Genomic DNA, 24485 nt, shown 5'->3' with positions numbered 1-24485 from the left:
CATTATAAGTTTAATAATAGTATAATTCTATGTGCCAATATTATTTTATGAATTATCAATTTGTACATTTTTTTTATTTGGCGTGGATATTTGTAGTTTTTTATTAACTAATATCATAAACGTAGATACTATTAATCTATAGATATAAAATTGTCTAAAAAATATAAAAAAAATCACCCAGTATACGCTACGCCTATATGCCGTAGCGTCCCTCTTAAAACATCACCAAAAGCGGTTGCCAATCGGCCTGCCAAGCGTGGTAACTACAAAACCCTTCTTATGGGGAGACTTATGTTTAATAGCGGATAGTTAACGGCAAATATAATAATTATAAAAATTAGCCCATACATCAACCGAGACTCTGAGTCTTGAAATCTTACACTTCTGAGAATCTTGAAATTTTACACTTAGATTCTTTGTATAACATAGGTTAACAATAAGAAAATAATATTTTGAATACACTATCGGGACTTAACGGGATTGAACGGAGTATACTTCTGGCAGCCCGCGCAGGTTCTTCTGGCATCCTAGAAGTATGAAAGTTATAGGCATTGGATTAAAAACAAAATGTTTTTCAACAGTTTTTGGCAATTCTACCTCTAAGTACCTTAAAGGGGTTAAATTACAAATTAAAACAAAGCAGTGTTAGTGAAAGAGAATATTTTAATTTGATTTGATTATAAAAAAACCTACTTAATATATGTGATTAACAGTTGGTATAACATATTTGATAGTATATTTGTCTACCCTATTAAGTATTATGATACTTAGTCGTGAGCATATCTTAATATTTTTTACGATATGCCTACTTAAATGTTTGTGATAAATTGTTTATTCAGATCTTATTTAAGTAAATGTACGTACATTCAGTAACTTCACAAAAACATGAGATAAAGTGAATTGTAACATATCTTTGTATTAGTAAAGGACTCGAGGTTTCTCTATGGTCTATAGGTGACGTGGGATTTGTCGTTCTTATCTAAAAACAAAAGTTGGAAAAGCAATCGCGTTGGACCATTTTTATTTGGTTCTGGGGAATTTACTTGAATAATTTAGTAGGATACAATAAGATAAAGTGTTTCTAGTTTTATGCATGCGTGTACAATATTATTTTTATTTTTCAAAATATTATATTGGAATTACTTAGAATAAGATTTATAAAAAAATCTAACGGATATATAATAATAATAAGACTTTAATGTTACACTAAAGTCAAAGTAAAATTATTACGATTTTTGTTTGTATTTTCTCTGGTATTTTCGTTCCTATTAGTATTTATTTTAGTATTTACTGTTGTTTGTATTTATTAAATAATAATTAGTTAATGTCAGCAAATTATATTGACTGTGTTATAAGATACCAAATAACGCGCATCTGAGTTTTCCAACTTAAATATCTGATAGAAGCGACATATAATTACAATTTTTTGGAGTGACAGATTACATGAGAGGTGCCGTAAACGACACAGTATATTCTATAAATGAAATTATCTTCAAGTTTATAGATGGTTGTTGTTGTTGTTTATCACAGGTATTGCTAACTCATCTAATAAAAACCAGGCAGTTGCTATTGGACAAACAATTTTAAGTATAGGCATACCTAAAGTTATTTGTTCGTAGGAAGTATAAAAAAGTTCGACCAGAGCTAATAAAAAGATTTTTTGGCTAAAGTAGATCCGATCGAGATCGAACAGAATTTCATTTTGGCAAGCCAATGTGCCTGTCCTATGAATGCATTAAGTGGGCGCCTACCGTAATATTGGCAATGCCTACATTATTTGATAAACTCTTGCCTGCGGCTTTGCTCGCGTAATGTCGTTATTTCCCTTGAAGTCGAAATTTAAAAAAAATCTTTCTTAGTGGATGCTTACGTTATCTATAAAAGAATCTTGTTTCAAATTTCAACTTTCTTAGACTTTGTAGTTTTGGCTTTTTGTTATGGTTATGTATGTATTTGGCTATGGGTTATGTCAGGGCAAACATTATTATTTAAATTTATATTTAAAAAAATATTTAAAATAGATTTAAACAATACATAAAAATCTTATTACGTACTCATAAGTTTATCATTACTTTTCAAAGTTTCTGTCATAAAGCAATAAGTGTTATTAAATTTATATTACTTAAATGAATTAGGATATGCGTTCTCTGTTGAAAAACTTTGTTTTTCTTTTAAAAATTTTCCCAAGTGCGTTCGAAGTTCTCGTGTTAGTTAACTTTTCCCTTTGAAGTAGCTTAGCAACAAGAACATGTATTGGTTTTCTCAATAGCAAGTAATTTATTACCATGACCTAAGGACGCCAGTAGTAGAAGAATTGCAGACCTTCATAAGTACTCGTATTTACCCGAACATTTTACCTGCCAACCTCACTCCCCGTTTTCCTTCTAAACAAATTCTAGAAATTTCAACAATCATACAAAGGTTTATTTTAATACATATTATAGTTGTGTACTGAAGAAAGTTTAACAGTATAATAATATTTATTTTCGTTGTTTTCTGTATGTGGGGTAAACTACCACTACAATGACTATTAGCAGTATGTACCATGTACTCTACTTTCAAGTATTACAGTTGTATACTTTTATACCGGGAGCAATTCTGTGATAATCCGATTTAGATTTAAAGGCGTGCGCGTGGAAATGTGCGCTAATAAAAAGGACTCTTCTATAGATCCGTAAAGTCTAATTCCCAACGGGAAATGTGATTGGGTGATTGAGCGATAAAGTCCTTTTCCCATTAAGTGTTCCGATAATAAAACACCTATATACGAGTAATACATGTGTAAGATTAAGGTGTATCATTGTCATAATAACAAACATCGGAAATCAATTCCAATCGACCATGATGTAAGTGAGTCTTCTAAGCATATGAAAATATGCACCAGTATGCAATTTCCGCGAGTTGGCTCCTGGTGCGGACAATGCACAGCGCGGCTCACAATGGGAATATATGAGCGGGAGTATGCGGGCGCAGGACGCGGCAGTTGACTCGCAGACGCCGCGCCGCGCGCCGCACTCTCCGCGCGCCACAGACATGGATTGGGGCATCCGCCGTAAGTTCGCACGAGCACAACTTTTTCTCCAATTGTCGCAAATTGTCCGTCGGCAGAGGCCAACTCGGCTGTCGGCGTCGCCTTCGCCGCGATCGCGGCAGATAGTAAACAAACGCATGTGGCCTGCCAGAGTAGTCTGACCGGTGTGCCCGCAGATGCCGGTCGACTGGCCGGTATTTTTAACTCGTTTCGCGGTTCGATGTCCGTTGCTTCGCCGAATCAATATGCATAATATCGTCCTTGAAGTCCTCAACTTTTGCAAGAATTAACTAACAAGGTGTTCATTATTTCTTGAATAATATCTATTTTCATGATTCAACATCCGGACCGTTTGGTTATAATTTATCATATAGTCCAAATGTTTGCGTAAAAAAGTATTCGCATATCAGTAAATCGACGCGGAAGTTTGAGACTTTCTAAATCACTTTATATGTTGTCGACGCCAATAAAAGATCGAGGATATTTCCTTTGTGTCAGAGTTAACCGGTTTATTTCGTGCTGATATGTAGCGATAAAGGGCATTTTTTATTGTCTCCTCGTAAAATGGTGTGTCTACGAGTAATTCGACCTTTAACATTATCTCGAATTGAGAGCAATCCCTCAGGCGGCTTGTTACTGATGATAAGGGAGTTATTGTACACTAGCAAAAAGACTAGTCGGTGACACTGGAATAAGGTGTCACAATTCCAGCCTCTTGGACTATTGGTCATGAGCTTCACGTTACTGGTATGTTAATTTTAATATCCTTGCTACATGTAGGATAAGTTTAGCCGGCTTATTTATAACATTCTTGGTTTGTCGTTTTATATCCACATTACGCACACAACTTACATGACAAATTGACTTGTCTTGAAAGGCAAAAATGTGCATTTAGAAAATTTTGTGGGGTTTCATAAAAATAATAACCATGCTATTAAGACGCACATTATATAAATATTTATTTGATCCAACAAGGAAAAGCTGAAATAAAACTTTAATAATTTTCAACTTTAAACAACCATGGATTATAGTCATCGTGGATCCTTTTTATCCATAATAAGGTCCGTGTCCACTCTATTCTCTAAAGATTTTGTTTCTCGTATTTTTAAACATAAACTTCTTTTGTCTTGATCTCGAAGTTGTACGTTTCACATTCTTTAAAACTTACCTGAAGTATTCTTTGAACTCTTTTTACCTTCTAATCTGTCGAAATTGAATACTAAAAAGTTAGTGGAATCGATTCTAAGACGCCATTTCTCTAAATCTATCTCTACAATCAAAATTTCAATTTGATATTACAGCAAAATCTTTGTTATAAGGATTAATATGACGAATTTTCTTTTATGTTAAAATTATTATAATTTTAGTTTATGATGATCCATAAAAAGTAATTTCGCGAAATAAATTAAAGTATTAGGTTAAGAGATAGGCTTAGACAAATGGCTCGTCAGAATCGGCCCCAGTATCCTTTATGTGCTTTATTAACGCAATAGTTAATTAAATAGTTGTTAAATTAAAATATATATTACTGTTTTCCACGGCTTTACTCACGCGAACCTTATATATTCTCTATTCCTTAAGAATAGTGTAGTTTTGATATTTTTATAACAATTTCAAAATGCAGTTCATAAGTTCGGTATCCCCAACACCGGTATTACCTCTTTAGAATATTGATATAAATTCTACACCATTTTCGGGATCAGTTCCGCGGAGCCACAGATTGAATAATAAATTAGAAACGGGTCAGTAATACGTTTCTAGAGGTTGAAGTTAATTACAATTTCAAACCAGGTGTCAGACAAGGAGTTTCTAGAGTCAAACAAATGGATTATGTAATAATAATGTATAAATCTGTTTTCGATTTAACTATAGATATATGGGCAAATCTCTTACCGAGTTATTTACTTAGTGCTGTAAAGGTTATGGTCTTCATGAAACCAGCTGTTATTCATTATATCCGAGACAAGTTTATTTTTAATATACGTATCATAAATAAAAAAAAGATCATTTGAAATAGATTCCAAATAAATTATCGTTATATATTGTAGATAAAAATTTGAAAATAATAAGAATCATAATTGATAAGAAAGAAAAAAAAAGAAGGAGAAAAATAAGGAGTAGTTTGAACGTAGGACTTTAATTACATACAAAAAATTTACCAGTATTTTTCGCGGTTTGTCGGTATGAACATAACTGTACATCTCATTTCTATGGAAAATATAGTCTACATAATTATGATGATATAGACTAGGTTTATATTACTTTTTGTTTCATTATAATATAATAAATAATGATATATGTGTAGATAGATGTTAAACAAATTATGTCCAGTGTCTGAAAAATGTAACTGCAGTCGTGACTAATATGGAATCAGTCTAGAATTGGTGAGGATATTGCGTAATATAATAGAAAATTATAGTAAAAACCAGAATTTCCCGCTTTTGAAGTCACTTAAAATAATAAGATTCGTTAATAAAAATAAAAACTATATTATTAATTTTATATAATTCATATCCATAATATGATATCGGATTGAATCAACCATTTCTAATCTGTCTATGTGGCTTAAACGCACTATGTCTATTTATGTATAGAACGTTATGTCAAAGTAGGTCGACACTTTGGAGTTGAGACAATGCTTTTGAATACATATAAATCGATGTATCTAAGGTTTTCTTGATAATCCATACAGTTAAACAAAGGCTGTAAGTTCTATTAATGTTAAACATATTCGCGGTTCTCACATGTTATATAATATTATTGTATAAATTGAGGGACAGATTACCACTTTCATAATTTGGTATAATAGTTTTTGCCCAGGTTTTGATATTTGATAAAGAGAAAAGATTGATTCTTTGTTTGTTTATAATGGATACATTAAAAAACCACTCAACTGAATTTAAAAATCATTTTACCTATAGAAAGCTACATTATCAGCGAGTAATATCTCCTATCCCAGATTGTTGGTAATCTAATAAACCGATTGGTGCTCAAATTTGATTATGACGTGAATTTAGATTTTTTTAAACACTTCGCTCATCTATGTATATCAAATATTTACATTCGTTAAGTCGAAATTATTGAGTGGCAAACATCCAAACTTTCACGTTTGTAATATTGGTAATAAAACAATAATAAATGGAGTACGTGTTTTCAAACCAGGAAAATACTTTGGGCATCGAAACTAGAAGGACTATAATGGCCTTTTGGGACTATTAACCAAACAAGTTTCTTTTTGATTGAGGAATAATATATGTATTACAAATGAACTGGCAAGTAAATGTATGAAAGGATTTATATATTGTAAATGTCAAGGTAAGTACTAAAGCATTGTCCCAATTACCCAATAGAGTCGCTGCTCAAGACAAATAGCCGTGTGTTTAACATGGGATATACATGAAGGTAATGGATCTTTTACTTGTCCTCTAACGTCTCGGGAATTTTCAGGAAGCGCCGAAGAAATTTTTTTGTTAATCTTATATCTTTATACACTTTATGATATACCATAGATGACTTTTTGCTGTGTTATCATTAGTGTATCATCATCATTATCAATTACATATATTCATATTATAAGCATCTTTTTAAATTCGTAATCTGCCACAAAAATAATCTTAAAGCGGCCACATGGACCATCTCTCATTTGGCCTAGATTGTCCTAAACCGTAATATGTGGCCTCCAATCCAAGAAGTAGTAGACCGGCCTTCTATCACTCCATCTTCCTTATTCATTGCTGCAGCTTAATATGAAATTTAAATTAAGAATTCCAATTTCAGAAACTGGAGCTTCCGAATTGGTTAAGCCCTTAATCTAAAACATTCTTCTCTACAAACTAGAATACATATAGTATCAGAAAGCAAAGAGAGAACAACAACAAGTTACAAACAACAACAAAAGTAACAGTTGAAAACTTACCAAAACAGTCGTTTTTGATAACGTTGTGTATAACAATTGTTATGACTTGCAGTTAGGTTTATTGGTCGATTTTGGTACCTAAATCCAGTCACGTTTTTGTAAAATATTTTTGCAGAAGAGAAATATTTGTAAGCGCTAGTGAGTTAGTGGATAAAATATTTCTTGGGATGTATCAGCATTTACGAATGAGACAGGAGCAGTAACAATAATATGAATACAAATACACTCATTGTTTCTTCGTATTTGTTTGCTCGTCAAACAAAAGGTTTACTTAGAACTAGTTGTACACGTAAATGATCTTGCACGAATGATAGGCATTTTTTTTTTATCAATGATAATGAAATGGTAACACGGCCTGCACTAACGGTGTATGCTGGTGCGGCACCAGCAAGAGATAAATGGTGAGGATAAAAAAGCACGTCAATACGTCTATTATGATGAAAACACCTAAAATTCAGCACGATTGTTTCCAAGGGAAACCACGAAGAGGACGACTTGAGAGGGTGTTTTGCTAGCAATGATCCGCATTACTAACAGGTCGTAATGCGGTGGTAATAAGATGGGATTATCATTGTATCGTTATCCATTAAAAAATAAGCACGTATGTGACATAGGCATATGAAAAAAGAGCAAATACATAAAAGGATTCGGTGAATAATCCTATTAAAATGTGTTAGGTGAAATTGTTGTGCTAGAATTTAATTAAAATCCTTTTAGCCCTTTACGAGATTGAGTAATAAGCGTCAAAACTATACCATAGTGTAATTTCTCAATTTTATGTTACAGCTGAATTCGCACAGCTAGGTAACATGTTACCTTCCATGATTCCTTGGTTTTTACAAAATTATGTCTCTGTACGTGATGTTTAGAACAAAACCTTCAGTCAGATAGATAAATAATAAAGAAAGTTATTTGTACCTTGTATCGTAGTACACGTCCACATAACGGAATATCCTAATGTAAGACTTAAGTAAATATTTAATGTAGGTCATTGTAGATACAGACTATATTCTATAATTATTTATATGTATAGATTATAGATTTTTTATCTACCTACGCGATCGAGTGACTTAGTGTCCCTAAGTTAATAATTTAGTATTGATATGAAAGTACACCATCCGTATAAAGCAAAGTTCAGAAGGTCACCTTTGTAATACATAATATTGTAACAATTTATTATCTCCTCGTGTAGGCGTAGACGCCTTTATTTATTATGCACACGCACCTTTAGACAAACGTTAATAAAAATAATGCTATTATTTTATATTCATCAACACTCTTCATTTTGCTATCAATCGTTATTTGGTTAATACCGAAGGATTTAACAAAAAGCGCTTTTGTGTTTATACTCGTCCTCATAAGCTCCAGATAGCAAACGGCCTTCCAACTTTTCGTGAGACGAGAAGGATTTAAGCTTCAAAGAGACATAGTTTATAAGCCAAGAGATAACGACAGACAACCGAAATACCTTGCCATTATTCAAACAATTTCCAAGCAAATTTACAGGAGTTTTATATTCTCGACGCTCTTTGAATAAATTTGTCTAGGACGTATGTTGTGAAATACTTTGTGTAATAAATATAAAATTAAAATCTCATGTCACAGTATTTGTAGTCGCACTCCTCCGAAATGGCTCAACTGATTTTTATGATTTTTTTATGTATATTCTCGTAATATAGCTCGTAAAGTATATTTCATACCGCTAGATGATTAGGATGCTCCTATTCGAAAAAAATATTTATACGGCAAAAGAACGTTTGCTGGGCCAGCTAGTGATAATTGGAATTAAATTCTACTGAATGGTTCATTACAAACCACATATTTCTCATTCTAGTGAATTTTATTGTTCACTAATGAAGAATAGCAGTGTTTTTTTTTTTAAACCCTGTTTTTCTATTTTAGAAACATGAGAATAAAATGTTACCTATCATTACGTAAAGCAATTCAAATTTATGATAATCCTAGCACCGATGCTGCTACTGAAATCGTTTATGAAAAATAAATGATAAAAGAATTGTTCACTCTATTCTTTTATACACTATATTCTTTTATAAGTGAAAAAATTCTTTACTATTATTTTGTAAAATCCATAGCACTACTGTCTTTGGTAAACTAAGATAAAAGGAACATGTCTTAGAGGCTTGAATGAAATCTTTTATTCAATAGAAATTATTTATTCAATTGTATTTCTACTCTTATATAAAGTTGGTGCCAACTTCGCGACCAAAGAATATACGGGGGAACTGTGCGAATGTGTGAAGACGATGTGCGTAAGTGGGGATTCATTCGCCTGGATACAATTACGAGAAATTTCAAGCAACTTCCTAAATTTCCAAACGAGGAGATTCCTTTTTATGCGATTACGTCACCAATTCGAAACTGGTTTTAATCTTTTTTTTTTTTTGTAATCGATATAGTTTAAAATCTGTGTTGATCCCGTATTAAATTTGTGACGATTACAGAGCAAAAAATTATTTGTTGCGAAAATACATTATATATATATAATACTAGCTACAGCCAAGAAAATGAGGCCAAGTCTTTATTCGTACTCACTCGTTTATTTTTATGTATGGAGATTTTATAATCTAATTTTTTTTCTTTTCCGTATAATTTTGCAAATATTTCGTACATATCTTGTTCTGACAATCACAATCACATTAAATTTTATTTATATAAATAGATACACGATACCAAGTTTAAATAAAAAAAAAATCTAATGTGTCTACGGAACTTCGTTTACTCGGTGCTATTTTATGGAGAAAAATTTACTTGTTAGAAAAATGAGAAAATAGTTCTCTTGCATATAATGTTTTTAATTGTACATTAATATCACCATTATAAATTCATATGAGCGACCTTTTAAACCAAATGCGAGCATGAATAGACATTTGCTCGAGATGAGCTGAAAATTCTGATCCCGATGTAATCGTGAACCGTACGTATTCAATCGATTATTCAGTTGAATGAATAATAAACATTTGTAGTATTAAAACTCGTTACTTTGTTTATACATATATAACTGATTCATAATAATTAATGGTTAAACATACATATGTAATTACTTTTCATAATATAACACGTTCAATTCTTTCATGTTCTTTGATTTATAAAATATTTAATAGTAGTCTTTACTTGTGATTATGCTCGATATATATTAATTGACGGGGAAAAAAGTCGTCTTTGTCTACATTCCAAATAGTACATGTATGCAAAAATTTCGTGACGGTTGGTAGAGTCCATAAAGCGCCAAGTGGTAACAAATAAATTCACTTTCACATTTATAACTAGTTTTTTTGCCAGCTGCCTCTAAATGGCGTATCAAAGCTCAACTAGTGCCTAGTATACTACTACACAAGATTATATGTCCGACTTTCAGGAACAAAATTAAAAACTGACAACAAACATACAGATCGACAAAATTTCTACAAATGATTGTTTGGGCATCTTGTTTTAAGATCCTTCATAGTAATTTTTCTTAAATATCTCCTATGTACAAACATCGCCTAGTTACGGTTTTATTATATTACTAAGAGGTTAGAAAGGATAAACCTCTATTGCTTCCTAGTATTTTAGTACTCGCATGCTCATTCGGTGTATGTAATATACACATATAAGATACACAGCCTTTACCTTGTTTGTTCACGGTGCGCTTTATTTGGCGCATTATCCTTTTTCCCCAATTTTGTCTGATAAAAGGAGCTTGCGTTTGGTAATAAGACCGCCTTTTGTACATGGACATTTAAGATTTTTATTTACTACTCTCAAAATTTTCAATTACAGCAACAAATTTTCCCTTCAACATAATGTTTAAGACCGTATATTGAGCCTATTTATCCTATACTGTTAATATTATAGCCGTAAAAGATTGTAGATATAGATTAATGAAAATGTAAATAAATAATTGACTCGATCACAGACATTTTGTTGATGTCCGATAGTAGTAGGTACAAACAAAAAATCGATTAATCGAATGAAGGTTTCGATTTGTCATTAATTTCATATTGGAAATATTTCTGTGATAATTTCAACAAAATTTGCTTATCTTTTAATATCTCTTATCGTTTAGGTAACTGAACGGAATCGTCAAAAATTTAGTACACATACGAAGTATGAATTTTTTTTTAATTATAGGGGAGGAATACAACGATTTTAAAAAAGTTGTCAGAAAGAAATTTGCCAGATAACCTGAGGTTGTTACAATCCTCGTACCTGCCTAAAGATGTTTTGCTAAGATGCTTTGCTATGTATATGAAAATATGTTAATATATAAAAAAAAAAAAATCTTACAGATTAAGTAACTGAGCAATAAATTATTACCAGACTTTTATTTTGTTTTGTGTTTTTATTTATTGATTATTGTTGCTTGTTTAAATAAACAGAAAATAATGTATGCAAGCATATCCGCATGGTACAGCTAGATTTATATACATGATAATAGGGCGGCACTGTCGGCAGCCGCCCGCCCATCGTCGGCCTGTCTGGCCGGACATTGTTTACGCACGGCCCGCAAGTCCGCACGCACACCGGCACGGCGCGGCGGTGCCCGGCGGCGGCCACGATCGCCAGTCGCCACGTCGCGTGTCGCTCTCTGCTTATTGAAGCGTCGTTTGCTGCGCCCACATCGTACATTATACCTATGTGGCCCTACTGGCATAGCATTAGAAGCAAACGTAGGAACCCGCCGACATCTTATTGTTCTTGTTGTATCGTAAATCGTTTACACGGTGTATAGTCGACATTGGTCATGGTCGCATTATTTATGTCCGCTTTTCCAATTGTGATCAATTTTGTACCTGTATGTATATTACTGATGTTTGTTGTCGTACTGTGTCCTACGCTTCGCCCATTTCAATCACTTCGTGACATATTATGATTTGAAACATGTAAGTATTGTGGTGTAGCCGTGACTGGAGTATATTTTTAAGAGATTTCCAAAAAGCAGAGGTTCTCATTTCGTCTATATTTTTTTTTTTTACTATGTTGTGCAACTACGTTACCGATTCTGAACCGATTTTGATAATTCTTTATGCAATCGTCAAAGTATTATATATTATTGTCTATATTAGCCCCATATTAATTTTGAACGTTTTCTTTTTCTTTGGCGAACAAAATGTTGCTTGTTCTGAAATGTAATGTAAAATTGTAGACACATATTAACGAGTCCTAAATTTAAATATTTCCAATCTAAGGTATCTACGAAACACTTCGTCTATATGTTTTGTAACAATTGAAATTGCTGCTTTTTTGTAAAGAAAAAATTACTTGTTATAATACATTTAATTAGATAATTTATTATATTAAATAAAGAGATCTAGAGATTTAATGTGCGTACATTTGTAATGAAATGAAAACGGGTGTGGTGAAAAGTAATTTTGCTACGTGCTGCTACGTATGTCAACGTATTGAGTGTATAGATTCGTAAAGTCGTTTTCGTTTGTTATTTTGTTAGGTAAACGATGCTTCATGCATATTTATTTGAAAATACTGAAATTACTGGATATTGTTACTCTGGTATTGCAAATATAGCTTGCGGTATCCATTTACAAATTCTCGTAATAGAAGTAATTCTTCTAACCTCGTGAAGTCTTGTTATTATAAAATTTGCTACCAGTAACTCCGTTGAATAGACGTAAGCATATGTTGTGTTCTATCAATGTGCAACCAGTTCGACAAAATGCGGTATTGTTTGTACTGCTGTTGTGCTACATTTCACTTGTTCCGGCGCCCATCGTAGCGCGCCACTGCGCTCTTAAGTGCCTCTCTGTGTCGGAATACAACTTCAGATGAATCTCAACACTGCACAGTATTTTTAACATATTATATTTCTCTTTCAATTACCAAAATTAAAAAGTTTTTATTTACTTTTAACCCAGTTTTACTGAAAGAACAACTGTTAACAATACTAACCAGTATGACTGTTTCTGTTACATTCAATAACGACGATGAATGAATAATACCTAACAAAGCAGTAACACTCCCAAGTTCGTGACCTTCCGGAAAATGAGATTTTCCCTATTGGATGTGAACGCGACCGGCCCAGATCATGTTATGTGTAATGTGGAGTGGCATTTCAGTCGGCCGATTGCTATCGTCAATCCTATAATATAACATGTAGCCACGTCTCTCCATACACCGCTCCTGTGTGACTGAAAAATCGATAGTCTTTTCAACAACAAGAAAATGGATTAAAGAACTTCAAGAAAACGTACGTGGATGCAATAGGAATACGTGATAACCAATACTTTATTTGCTTACCTATTTCTAATATTAATATTGAATTTAGGTAGGTCAAGTCGAATGAATGAAGTAAGTTATTCGTCTTCAAAAGTATAGAAATAATATCAGTGTTAAATGTAATTACAAAGCCCTTTACTGCATTATTCCTAAATTCCTAATATTATCGTGCCATGGCCATTCTGTTATTGCGGTTGCTCGTTTCTAATTTAATGGCAATAATAATGTTCGTAGAATACGTTTATAAGTTAGTTCGTGTATATTACATTAACAAAGTTGCCACTGTTTACCCTAGTATTATCTGTTTATAACACTGCAGTGTTAGCTTCCGCAGTATTTCTCTGAATTCTGATGTTATCGAACCATTTGTCAAAATTATAGGTGGCTATTAGTTGTTATGAAGCAACAGGTAACGTTTGTAGGTTTATAAGTACACGTATTACGATCACGTCAGCACGCGATGGTATATACGCACTCGCCCACCAACAAGCCATCCGCCCTCCCTTAGTCCTTCAACTTTATATTTTTCTATTAACACATGTCGAGCGTATATTTTTTCACATAAATTTACTATTGCAAAGTCCGGTACGATAAGCCAAACATTATTTTGTCAACTAATATTTTCCTTTTTAATTCATTTTTATATTTTTGTACCTTTAATTAATTAAATTCCATCTACGTCAATTTATGTATGGATTTTAGTATCTTAGGTGGAGTTGTTAATCTTATGAAAAACTAATGACAACTTCTAACTTTTAATTTTATTAAAATAATATTTTATACGTAGATTACCTCTAGATATTTGTGACATTTGAATTATATCTACTTGTAAAACAAGTAAGAGTCAAAATAGATTAAATTCAGAACAAAATGTACTAGATGGCGCATCTAGTCCTATCATCATGATAAGGGTGACAATAGATGGTGACCACATTGTTTAATAAAATGTTTGATTATTTATTACTCAGTACATTCATTGAATCATTACTGTAATAACTTATTCACTTTATTCTTATTTTTATAACGGACGGTTCATTAATTGTTATTAATGCTCTCGGTGCCCTATTTTATAATTTATTCGCTTCAGTGCGCTTTTAAACGAAGAACGACTTCTTACTTTGTTTTAAATACATTACACTTTGTAAATGAATTCCGAGATCGTTTATACGAGTAGGAAATTAAAATTCTAAGAAATACTACGTAAAGAACTATTCTATATTATTTTTTATACATTATACTTTTCATCAAATGAAATTTAGTGCGAGAATTATGATGCCACAAACTGATATCGATAAGTGCTTCAAACTTAAATTCATTAATTTGATTTTTATTGATTACTAGCTGCCCGCCTTGACTTGATACGAATATACTTTCCTTGTTTCAAATATTTTCTTTAATACTTTACTTGCACTTTTTGACCATTACAAACGCAACAGAAAATTATCCAAATAAGTAATGCACATACATACATTCGGCAATTAATTATTTTTTATAAAGATTAGATGTTAATTATTCAAATAAAGAAATAATTAAGTGAAACAGTGCTGCAACCGTGAAAACCACGATAAATATAATACTCCCCAGCCTGTATTGCATTGCTTGCGATTAGTGAACAAGTGGCGTTGGTGGTGTTATGACGTAGCGGTGGTGTGTTCGTATCAATTAGTTCGTCTATTTGGACTACGTACCACGAACACGCGATCACCCAACTACACGATGCCCTCTATAAATCAGTCCACCCACGAACATGTTGTTCAACAGATCTGTTAGTTCCCGCCTCAGGAACGAAAAAAAGGAAATTGTCCTTGGTAAAAACTTTTGGTGTTTGCTAGAGATCATATGCTTTTGTTTGTAAATAGTAATTATGATTGTTTGGTGAAGTTTTTACTTTTGGCTGCCACAAAGGTATGCGATTTTATGAAAAGTGTATGTCGTATACGGTTTTAATAGATATATAGACTTCAGTAGAAGGTCATTGCGTGAATACGTGTAATAAACTATTAGTTTATATATTTTCTACCTATATACACATTCCAAATGTTAGAATGTGTAATATATTAAAACGTCAAGTTGACATTAATATTGCACAGTCGACATGAAAGCTGAATACATTCGTAAAATTTCGTTCTCCCAGCGTAAAAAATTTTTTAATCTAAGAAGCATTTCAATCATCACTGTGGTATTTATTGCCTATGAAATATTCATTGATATAAAAACTGTTCAATGTCTATACTAGTGATGTAACTATATGCTACTTTTACAAATATTGATTGTATTCGCTAAATACGAATACCAAATAGGTATTAAAAAAAAACACGCTATATATAATTCCAAGTAATTTAATAATAAAAATTTAACTGCCAATAAAATTTTAATGGCACCAATTCAGATATTACTCGATATTGCAAGAGTAAAACTTACCGGTGGTTAATTTTTAATTATAGAAACCTAATATTTGCAAACGGAGAACAATGGCGGAAGACATTTTTTTCTGCACAGTGAAAAATATTATAGAAATATTAGAAAGTTAGTTTTGGAAACCTCAGAAAACTTCTGTCATCAGAATCGAAATGAATCTGGAAACGTAACTATTTGCACGAATATCATGAAGATATTCGGTGAATACGAATATTCGTATTCACCGCATTGTAGTGTACGACCGTAATTGTGTATTGAGCATTCCACTCAGCCGGATCGAATACGTCAATGAATCATCCACCGTGACTGTTTGCTATTAAAACCTAGCCTAGTTTATTGATAAGAATAAAAAAGTGCAAATTTTGATTGAACCATTTTTTTTAAATACATATGTCTAAATGTTTTGGTTTCATTTTATTAATTAACTAAAGTTAACTAAATGTATATTAGTAGGTACGAACCCTGCGTAAGCTAACTAATACTACAGTTTGCTGGTTACATAAATCACCAAATCACTATTGGTATTATATAATATATAATCGTCTTATATAAGTAATATTAATAATAATAGTTGATTTCTGAGTATTGACTTAGAAGTCAACTATTTAATATATTTTTTATTTAATACAATCATCTTTAAACATTCAGTTTAAACCTTACTTCTTAAATAGGTAAATCCTAAACTTTACTATTCATTAAGTGATTTTTAAGTATTCATGAATAAATCAAAATAGCGTTGACATAAATATCATATCAAAATAGAGTTCTCTTTATTATCATTTCAGCCGTTACTTGTTCATTACTAAAGCTTCCTTCGTAGATTACTTTAAGGTGCCAGAGCCACTTAAAACCGTCAGATGGACGACAACCTTTTATTCAAAATGCCTTGGTTTGACTACTGACTCTTATATCATTCAAATCCAAGTACAACAGCATTGCTCTATGATATAAAAAAATTCCGCTAATAAAATAATAGTATAGGATATATATAAGCTTTAACATAATCGCAATATTTTAATATAGAAAAAAAAAAAACTTGGATTAATGTCTACAAGTTTGATCAAACTCTTGTATGTTGTATATGTATAACATATTTAGGTAACGGGGTCACTTTGTTCAGACACGGTCTAATATTGTACATAAACGTAAGCTAGTTTCATTAAAGGATAGTTTAATTGTTTGGAAATGTGTGGGTTTAGAGACTTTCAACGCAAATTATTAATATCGGCGTCACAATGGTTAATAATGAATTGTTTAATAGCGGCGGCCATCGGCTACGTCAATAGTTAATGAATTCACTGCATGGTGTTTTATTGATTTTAACATCGTCAAACAGGTGCATCGGTATACATAATACCAAGAATACATACTACTAAAAATGTCTTCTTGGTAGTAACAGTAACTGAGTATGGTGTTAAGAGTCTTGACAGTTATGTGAATATCCCAAATTGAAGTAATACATCTTTGTAGTACTCCTAATATTCGTAGAATTATCCATCCAAGTTTATTACATTTCCGCTAGGAATCTAGAACACCGTAACACTATAAAGTAACAAAAGTAACTTGCCTATCACAACTGGGCTTTCGATTAACCATTAATTCATACTGCGAATCTTTCGTTTGTTGAATCGATCAGAACCACAGCAGGCATCAGTTACCTCAGTGATTGATTGTGTTTGTTCTTTACTTTGATGAATAAACGCTTAAAGATTTTTTGATGGAACGTAACTTATCTTGATGCTGTTATTATATTGCTTGATGGTATATATCTTTGATTCATCCAAGAAGTTAATAGCGCGTGGAGGGATCTCGTAGTTCCAGTGGCGCGGCGGCTACAGCTACGACAGCGCGACAATGTACACGCTAATGATGTTGACACTAGAGGCGCTAGGCAGGCTCGGTTCGTTTAGTCCGTCTCCCCCCTACCTTCCTTCCACCCTACCCTGCGCCTTCCCCGCGCACAACCCACCACTGCACTTAACCTCATACGTCTCCACCAAATGTAACGCTCCTGAAATATGCTTAAATTGTATTATGGCATGTTAATGTCTCTACTTTAACATAACGGAATCAACCCTTAAGTTTCTTAGAAGTTTTAATTTGACACTTTGTAATTGAGCAATGGAGTGTTTACAAGTTTTCCGTTTCACATTTTCTGCTTTAATTACGTTTGCGGTGTATGAGATTTATTCTCAGATAAATAAAGAAACGTTAATTCTAAATTATAATTTTTCGCTTGTTTGTTGATAGTTGAAAGGTAACAATTTCAAGTTTTGTGAGTATAATTGTCTTTGTAGCAAGTAATCGGCTGAAAACATTGTCACTAATGAAGTATCATTATTATTAGTCTTGTAATAGCGAATACACAAAAAGTGAATAAATGCTAATACAGACGCTAATTTGTCGAAGAGATTTTTTTACGTCCTATGTAGGACTGATAAGTATCTGTATGTACTTATCTACGCTATGGTAATTATGGAAAATATAACAATTTTTAGCATACGGTAAAGCTATTCAAATTGGTCTCTTTGTTACATTTTTAATTATTGTTTATCTACCACAACTACCACACACTTACCATACCACAACTTATCACATTTTTAGGTTTTGATTGATTAAGTACCTGCGATATTTAATTCTGATTTTATTTTGAACCTTTTTTGAGGGCAACAATAAAAAGTTTTCATTCATTAGTTAATAATGAGATTTTCTTATAAAATTATTTGCTAATATTTGTATTGTTTTCGAGAAATGATATTAAAAATATCAGTTATGCTTTAAAAGACATACTGAAATGATTACCTTATACGACATATAACAGTTGTCAGTTTGCTATAAGTACTATGCCCTTCATAAAAAAAACCTGGCGTTAAGATAAATTTATATTCATAAATTCAAGTTAATAATCACACCACTACGTACCACAGCTAATATAAAACTATACTAGACCCTTTCACCGTCGCATGTTACTATGTTATATATAACAATAGTATTCAGTGAAAAATGTCTCACTATTTAATGTATTTTCTTGTGCTCTCAACACTGATATCGAATTTCTGCGTCTTCGTTGACATGAGTTACTCTGACATTTGATTCTGAGGCTTGAGTAGGGATTTGATCTTGTTATACCATCTGTGCTGTCAGCTTTATCATCAAAGTGGCTCTACGTCCTCGTTTAGATTACATTATTTTTGTCAGGGTAATGTTAGAACAAAAGCACTGTACATACAGTGCGCACGTACATTTGTGGCTGAAAAAAACATTCAGCTGACTAGATACCATTCGAGATTGTTTTAAGACTGAACCGGAAGTCGGCCCAAGGTTACTTGTGCCACTTACACCTAAAATGTGCACTATTAGATTAATTACACATAATGTTAACAGAGATTTAAAAGAGTAACTGTTGAGTTGCGGGCGTTTCTCAACAGAAAACAACTTTTCGAACACTGCAGTAGATGTAAAAAAAAGACGGGTGTAAAAGTGCTTGTAAACAAGTCTATTTGAATAAAGGTTATTTGAATTTGAATTGCACTATTACTAATAGAAATATATGGATGGATGTATAGTTTGTTGATTAATAAATTTTATTTAAAACAAAACCAAAACTAGCTGACTTGATAGTCGGTTTTCTTTTCAAATCCTTAATTTTATTAATATTTTTACCGGATTTTTGTGATAGTATAGAGATATTACTCGTTGATATCACAAAAATATATTAAAAATACATTGGGCATAATCGTTCCTAAAATCTGGGGTGTTGTGCTCAGACCTAGAAATTTAATTGCCATGTTCTTTCTTTTTTTTTTAGAAATTTAATTGTCATGTTTTTTCTTTTGCCATTCTTCAAATCGTGTAACATCGAACTCAGGTACTTAGCGATATAAACGCGAATAAAACAAATGTATGCATATATAGAACTTGTTCCTTTTCCAATTTGTTAATTAATTAACTGTGTATGTGCAGGCTCCATCATGTTCCACGTGCGGCGGCGGCCGGCGGACGCGCAGCCGCGGCGGCGCAAGAAAAAAGCGGGCGGCTCCATAGGCAGCGGCGGGCGACCCGGCAACGAGCCCGTGCTGCTAGAGGTCGCCACCGACGGTACCGCCCTCGAGAACGGCCGCCGGATACGCATCACAGATGTCGTTGAGGTAATTATGTTTATTGTATGTATTCTATTTATTTGATCCAATTGATGTTTTGTACTAGCATAAGTGCTTTTCTGCGATAGACTTACAATATAATGATAAAAAAACCTATATGTTGTTTCGTCTTATAGTAATATCATAAATGTTATAAAACTGGGTTAATAGGGGAACTCCAGCATCACCAGAAAACTTGAAATGATATAAAGGAAGGTCGACGTGACTAATAAACTGATAAATAATTTTAATCACGCATACATTTAATTCTCTTTACAATTGGTGACCATGAATTTGTATTATTTAATCATTGCTGTCAATATCTGAACTTTAGCAACATGGATTTTAATTATTTTATATATCAATTAACTTAATTTTATGGACACTCACTATTATATATGGTTTCTTTCATACATGTGCTTATATTACTTGCATACACCTACTCTAACTTGCCTACTTCGCTTTGAAATCAAAATTTTTGTTTGTATAAATAAAATTCGTAATTGGCCGTATTCATAAGAGACTTAGCATGTAAGTTATTTTTTAAGAGCTGTGGATTTTTGTATAAAATAATATAAAAAAAAAAATTCAACTAACGAACAGTATACACTGCTAGATAGTTGTTTAGAATTTTTTATAGGGTATATTGTTTCCTTTTCCTCTCTATAGGCAATTAAAAATGTAAGTTAGTTATCTTTTCTACGCATTACTTTAGGTGGGATCTGGCAACGGAACAACACTTCAATTATACGGGCCGTCAATTCAGCCTCGGCACTGCGTGGTGACCACCGGGGAAGGTGGCGGCTACACTGTGACGCCACTTCATGCCGATGCACACGTGTACGTGAATGGACGGCGTATAATGCACACGCAGCGGTTGCAGGTTGGTTATCTATTTATTATGTTTTAATTAATGTAGATTCTGTTTTAATGTTTATTTTTTAATTAATATTTTTTTTTATTTAAATTGTCTAGGTCTCGATATAATCATTCTATACCGTCTTTCACTATTATGCGATCCATCCACCAACAGTTGTCTTTTTATCTAGCAGAGAGTGTCCACCGTTCTTTTCCCAACTATCTTTCTAAGACCTTTCACCTTCACTTGATATGACGACAATACTAATGTAATTAATTTTGTAAACGAGAATCTGCAAATCTTACTATTGTATATTTTTGTATTACGTCAATTCTTAGTGATAGATCTATTTTACATTTTCATATAAACATAATAGGTTACATATTTCCTTACTATATTTACGAGAAATCCCCTGGTTACTAGAATGTTGACTTTGCCACTCCTATGTTTTTTCATCATTTCTGATTTTATTTCAAAAGCTGTTAACGCATCAGATATCACGAACTATGGCCCTGTATAAAATAACAAGTGATTTTTGTAATGTCGAATAGTTTTAGATTTCTAGAAACTGAAAGATTTATCGATATAAGTGATAGAACATAGTGCAATAATTATTGTGTAGTAAATCTGCAAGTAGGTATATAAATAGAATCGCTGATTCATATAAATTTAATATCGGTATCCGGTCATAAAAAATATTTCTTATTCGCACACATAGGCATTACATATTATTAATGTTGTCATAAAAGTAAAAGTAAGTACGCGTGAGGTCTTACACATGAATATTAATGTTATGGGATTAAATGTTTATTTCAGTTTATATGTTACTTAATACTTGCATTTCACAAAAAAAAAAAAATTAAAAAAAATTTCAAAGTGATAATTTCCAATTCGTTTGTTTGTTTTTTGGTGTGTACCTCTAACCCATTATTTTTGTCAAATCTTAATTGATTATGATAATTTTTGATGCAATATGTTGGCTTTATCTCTGTGTGGTTATTTATTTGTATTTATTTACGAATCAAAGTCTTAAATATTCATTCTTAACCTCGTCCGTGTGTCCTGGATATATTGATTGACCGGGATAAATAGTATACTACATTCGTCCCTATCCCAAACGTTAATGCATACCTATTAAATTTTACGTCAACTAGTCTACTCATTGAAGCGCCATAAACAGAACAAACAAACTCACTATCACATTTGTAATTCTTACTAAGGATGCTTTTTATCATAAGAGGACATCACCCGTCTACATTACATTATTTATAATCTGATTTTCTATTGCACTAAATTTATTTATTTTTTTGCTTTAAAAATACAAATGATTTAGTATGAAATTCTAAAATAATGAATCTTATTACTATATAATATTAAATTCGCCTTTTGTACATTTTTTTTTTTAATATAGTCAATAAAGAATAAATAATCTTATCATACATAATGGAAATTTTTGTACGAAATTACCACTGTTAGAATGACAAGAAATTTGTAATATAATCGTATACTTAGAGAGGTAACAGAATAGACGTTTGATTGCCAGCCTTACATTCTAAGCTTTCACCCTCTTCCTCTTTTCTAAATAGGGAATGCAAAAGGAAGCTTCGAATTTATATATTTGAATGGATATTATGCCGCCCATTATAGCGTACGACAGCTGGCTCGGGAATAGCACGCACTCATATGTGTGGATTGGTTCCCAACAAAAAGATGTTCCAAAATTAAATACATTATTCATTAGGACACTCAAATTTTATAGTTAGTTAAATATCTGGATGTTGAAGTGCCCTTACAATCTTTTAAATATTTTTTTTCAAAGAATCACATATAATACAGTGATGAGTTAATAGTAATTAATATACGAGTTAATGTATTAAGAATGTAAATTAATATAGCAATACACATTTAAAAATTCTCTTTACAGTTTTATTTATTAAGGGTAGCTGTATCCCGCCGTTGTCGCCCGTGGTTGTATCGTGATGTTGTGCTGTGTGTGTATCTTATAACTTTTCTCAAAAAACAAGCAATTATTTAATTAGATAAAAAATTTCTAAAGCAAAAAAGAATTTTCAAATCTGATTGGTAATTCTAAAGATTATTGCGTTGAAGCAAATGCTTCTGCTTTATTATATTATCAATTACAATACAATAAATGGACTTCAATAATTTAATTAATTAATTTAATTACTGAAAGTAAATTTAATTGTGGGTTGGATATGATAATAAAGGGATGCACAAAATAAATATAAGAAACTAAATATTTAAAAACATATTAAGTGCGTAATTAAATAATTAATCAATGTAATTAAAATATTATTGTATTATTATATCAACCTTGTAACCTATTATCTCGCTACTCCGATCCCAAAGTAATAACAGCATTGTTGATGAGAACGCTAACTAACCGAAACGAGCGTAAATTAAGAATATTGGAAACTTTGTATCTACTTTACCTTGTTTCTATTCTAGAGCAGTAAAAAGCTTCTTGTTAAGTGTTGTACAGAAATGTTGGCCTAAATACCAGCTTACAAATGTATACTCTTGTACTCATGTAGGTAATTATAGACTTTCATCTTATTGGGAAATTTCATTAAAACATCGCTAGACATTTCGTATTTTGAATAGAAAGGAGATTTCTAGTTTATTTTGACTTATAATAGTAAATTTTATAAAATTCTTTCATAAAATCGTCAATAAACATATATTTTCCTAAGCAAATACAACACATTCTAGGTATAAAGGATATTTTTCAGAGTTTTGCGTTTCCATTGTAGTACGTTTATTTTGCTTTGATATATTCATGACACGTTTCAAACCTCTGATATTTACAAGGAGATTACGTATAACGTATATTTATTGTACTTCATTTATAACACTATATCTATACTTATATGCATTGCCAAGTGTTAAGATGCTGTTTGTATTATTTTCTTGACTTGTTTTGGTTTTGATAAAGTGACGTATTTTTTTCAGCACGGGTGCCTGTTAAAATTCGGACGCGTCTCAACTTTCCGATTCTTGGACCCGGCGCAAGAAAATTTCCTGAACAGAAATCTTTCACAATCACAGCACTTCGGTTCCGGCTCCATATACGATAGGTGAGGAAATTTCTTTATTCTCATTATGTTAAATGTTGTGTCCACGTAGTGTACCTTACAACCTGTTACTTTTACAACTAGTCGATCTAAATTAGAATCATTCATACACCAGCAACCTCTTTATATTTGTTGTTACTTTGTATTTTTATTTAACAGATATAACACTATCTGTGCCGCCGCTTCTCTAATCACTTGATTTATGTTGATTTTATGTTGGTTCTGTCATCATTGTTTTCTTTTGCATGTTTCTCTCACTGGCTCACGAACATCCGCTTGTGTATGTTATCCCCACGTTAGATCGCCGACGTCTCCGGAGAGCGGCGCGATGTCGCCCACGTCGATGACGTCACACCAGCCCGACCTGGTCGACTCGAACGCGAACACCACCGACAATGATTATCCGCGGACCATGAGCCCGGTCTCGCACGACACCTACTACCGGGAGGGGAACGAGCCCATGTCGCCATACAACAACAACACGCTGAAACTCGACAACGAGTCGCTCAGAATGTCGCAGCATCTGAACGAATCGAAAGACGATTACATAAGGGACGAACATACCGGCTCGGTGTACAACGATCCCGAGCAGAATCCGGCCAATCGCACAGCCAACTCTCAATACAAAGACAACTACGAGACCACTTTCGATTTGGACGGAAACGTTGAGACGAAAAGCATCTGCAGCGCCAAGAGTGGCGGCTCGGGACATGATAACAGGTATCGATCAAACTAGTTTCGAAAAGATCGTCTTAAGGCAACTGAATATAAATTATGTTAATACTGCCAACGC

The 24485-nt window shown here is 32.6% G+C and overlaps 1 protein-coding gene across 4 annotated transcripts in view; it reads left to right on the top strand.

The window, feature by feature from the left end:
- Positions 1–24485, top strand: part of LOC113511792 (afadin) — an 87238-nt gene that overhangs the window by 38620 nt on the left and 24133 nt on the right. For 2 of the 4 annotated variants that reach the window (XM_052896790.1, XM_052896803.1), the window contains exons 9-12: positions 19563–19747; positions 20454–20621; positions 23571–23695; positions 23993–24412. In XM_052896790.1, the coding sequence (XP_052752750.1) occupies positions 19563–19747; positions 20454–20621; positions 23571–23695; positions 23993–24412 (898 nt within the window). Of the gene's footprint in view, positions 1–2946; positions 3053–19562; positions 19748–20453; positions 20622–23570; positions 23696–23992; positions 24413–24485 lie in introns of those variants that run through there. The other 2 variants (XM_052896807.1, XM_052896795.1) reach the window with 2 other exon arrangements.

This window comes from Galleria mellonella, unplaced genomic scaffold (assembly GCF_026898425.1).
Source record: "Galleria mellonella isolate WM207_F2 unplaced genomic scaffold, CSIRO_AGI_GalMel_v1 utg117, whole genome shotgun sequence".
Lineage (NCBI taxonomy): Eukaryota > Metazoa > Arthropoda > Insecta > Lepidoptera > Pyralidae > Galleria > Galleria mellonella.
Note: the sequence above shows the minus strand (reverse complement) of the source record. Positions and strands in the feature narration are given on the sequence as shown.